The 2,602-nt window shown below is 33.2% G+C and overlaps 1 protein-coding gene across 2 annotated transcripts in view; it reads left to right on the forward strand.

The window, feature by feature from the left end:
- LOC106876614 (integrin alpha pat-2) overlaps positions 1 to 2,602 on the forward strand; it is a 22,600-nt gene that overhangs the window by 16,074 nt on the left and 3,924 nt on the right. For both annotated transcript variants that reach the window (XM_014925225.2, XM_052977222.1), the window contains one exon: positions 2,458 to 2,574. In XM_014925225.2, the coding sequence (XP_014780711.2) occupies positions 2,458 to 2,574 (117 nt within the window). The remainder of the gene's footprint in view (positions 1 to 2,457; positions 2,575 to 2,602) is intronic.

Genomic DNA, 2,602 nt, shown 5'->3' on the forward strand with positions numbered 1-2,602 from the left:
AATAAACCAGTAAAAATAACAAGACTGGTTTATTTTGTCTTCGTCTTCGCTCCTTGTACTATGTGGACATTTATTGTGGTTTTAGAGTCAGAATTTTGACTGCTATTTTTCAGCGTGGCGGTATCTCTTAGATACCCTGTATTATAATTATAAATAATTTTTATATATATATATATATACACATACATACATACATACACATATTCACGCACATTTATACAGCTCTCAGCTGTATTTTTCGTGCTTCAGTGGTTCAGTAAAATTTTGTTTTTTCCTTGCCTTTTCTCTATTTTGCTAGTCACACATCTTCCTGCCATAAATTCTTGTAAAAAAAACATCCTTTGTTTACACCATGTCTTTATTTTCCGTTTTCACAATGTAACGCAGCATTTTTATAGTTGTCTTTTATTTTTATTCTTTGTCACCAAGTGGTTTGAATTGCATATCTGAAGAATTTGTTTTAAATATCAATTAAATTTTTTTTTTCTAAATTTCTGTTTTGTCTTGTACTATAATCCTTAGTATTTTTTTTATTTAGAAAAACTTCTGTAATTTTAATTTCCTGTGTTTTTTTTTAGCTTCTGGTCACTCAAGATTCAGTAAAATAACCTTTGGATCAAAAGGATTCCACTATAGCTATCATATTTATGTGTATGTGTGTGTTTCGGGCATAATGTGACCTGGAGTACCACCTACATTGCATTGTCTTTTATCTAAACATTGTTGGATGTGTTTTGTGTAGATTTGGCTGCTATTTTCAGCAACTTGAGTGATCATATACAAGCTCTTTTGTTGGCCCCACTGTTACATTACAAATTGTTGTTGTTTAAGCCCTTGTTAAACAACAACAAGAATTTTTGTATTTGAGGGAAATTTGACTTCTGTATCTCTCGGGTTCAGTAACCATGCTGAAAAACTCTGTCATTGGCTCATCCATGCTTTGTGTTGGGGCCAGTGGATCCCACATCATGAAATGATCCCTCATTGATGAACAGAGATTTGGTGTTCAAGGTCGGCCCAATCCACACAAGCACTGATAATTATGATGGTGGCGGCGGTGGCTCTTGTTATAAGCCCAGTGAGATGGCAGAATTGTTTCTGTCCTGGCCAAAATGCTTAGCAGCATTTCATCTGCGTTTAACGTTCTGAGTTCAAATGCCACCAAGGTTAACTTTGCCTCTCAAGGTTGATAAATAAGTAACAGTCAAACACTGGGGTCGCAGTTATCATTATGCTAGTGTTGGGAACATAAATTGCGACTAAGGTTTGGTGGAAGGTTTTGAAAATGAGACATTTGTTCTACAGAACCAGAGGCGGTTTCGTCCAGGTTGGTACCAAAAGGGGTTAAACAATAAATCAATTTTGCTCAGCAAATACAATATTGCTTGATATTGTTACATGTAAACAATATTGTTTCATATTTTTTTTTATACTGTTACAGTATTGTTTTATATTGTTATATGTGTCTTACATTGTTTGGCCTTTTCATTCACCATATTTTTGTTGAAATATATCACATTCGTTTTAATTAATTTTGAAAATAACGAAGAATTTTATGCAATAACTTGTCATTTTAATTTGGTATTTGGGACATAAATTAGCATGAAAGTTTTAATGAAAGGTTTTTAATTTAGATAACTTTTAAACTGCAAGTTTGTACCATAGAACCAGGGGCAGTTTCAAGCAGATTGATAGCAAAAGGGTTAATTTTGTGGGTAATCTTATTTCATATTAACATTGTTATATGTGAACAATATTGTTTAATATTATTATATGTGAAACCATAGTGATATTGTTATATGTGAAGCAATATTGATATTATGGCGATGTACTTGCATAGCAAGTGCCTTGATTTGAGATCATGAGCTGAAACGAAACAAAAACAGTTGCAGTTTGGCTGCTAGCTCTGGCAGAATGTGTCCACATAGCCTCCTTTGTTAATTCTTAATAGGTAAGTGTATTTCCTCAAGGTACTGTATCTGTGACAGGGCATGAATGAAACCCCCAATTCACATGATCAGCTTTCAGCAAAATGTTTTTTAAAAATATAGCAAAAAAAAAACAACATAAATCTGAGTAAAACTCTTTCATTATAAAAATCTTTAAGGCAGTGAGAGCTGGTCGGATCATTGTCAGACGAAACACTTGGCATTTCTTCTGGTTCTTTATGACTTTGTCTTTCATCTTTGAGGTCAATAAAATAAGGTACCAGTTGAGTTCTGGGGTGACATAATCAACTAACGCCTTCCCATAAAATTGCTGCTCTTTTGCCAAAATTTGAAACAATTATAAACATCTGTTTGTTTTTCCTCTTTTTTAACTCATATTTTATTTTCAGCATTTATTTTTATGAAATAGAAAAAAAAAGGAAAGAAAGAAAGAAAGAAAGAACAATTGAGTTTTCCATGGAACATTCCAGACTCATGAGATTCATATTTGTCGTTTTTGTTTTTCCAGATATCCGGCAAAAAAGTTTCAAATGACAAGGTAGTTTCCTATAATCGGAAACGTAGATCGCTTCCAAAAGCAAGTAAGATCATTGCATCAGCTCAAAGAAAGTCAAGTCAAGATCTTGTGAGTATCACCTGATTGAATACTGGGG

The sequence above is a fragment of the Octopus bimaculoides genome, chromosome 27, assembly GCF_001194135.2.
Source record: "Octopus bimaculoides isolate UCB-OBI-ISO-001 chromosome 27, ASM119413v2, whole genome shotgun sequence".
Lineage (NCBI taxonomy): Eukaryota > Metazoa > Mollusca > Cephalopoda > Octopoda > Octopodidae > Octopus > Octopus bimaculoides.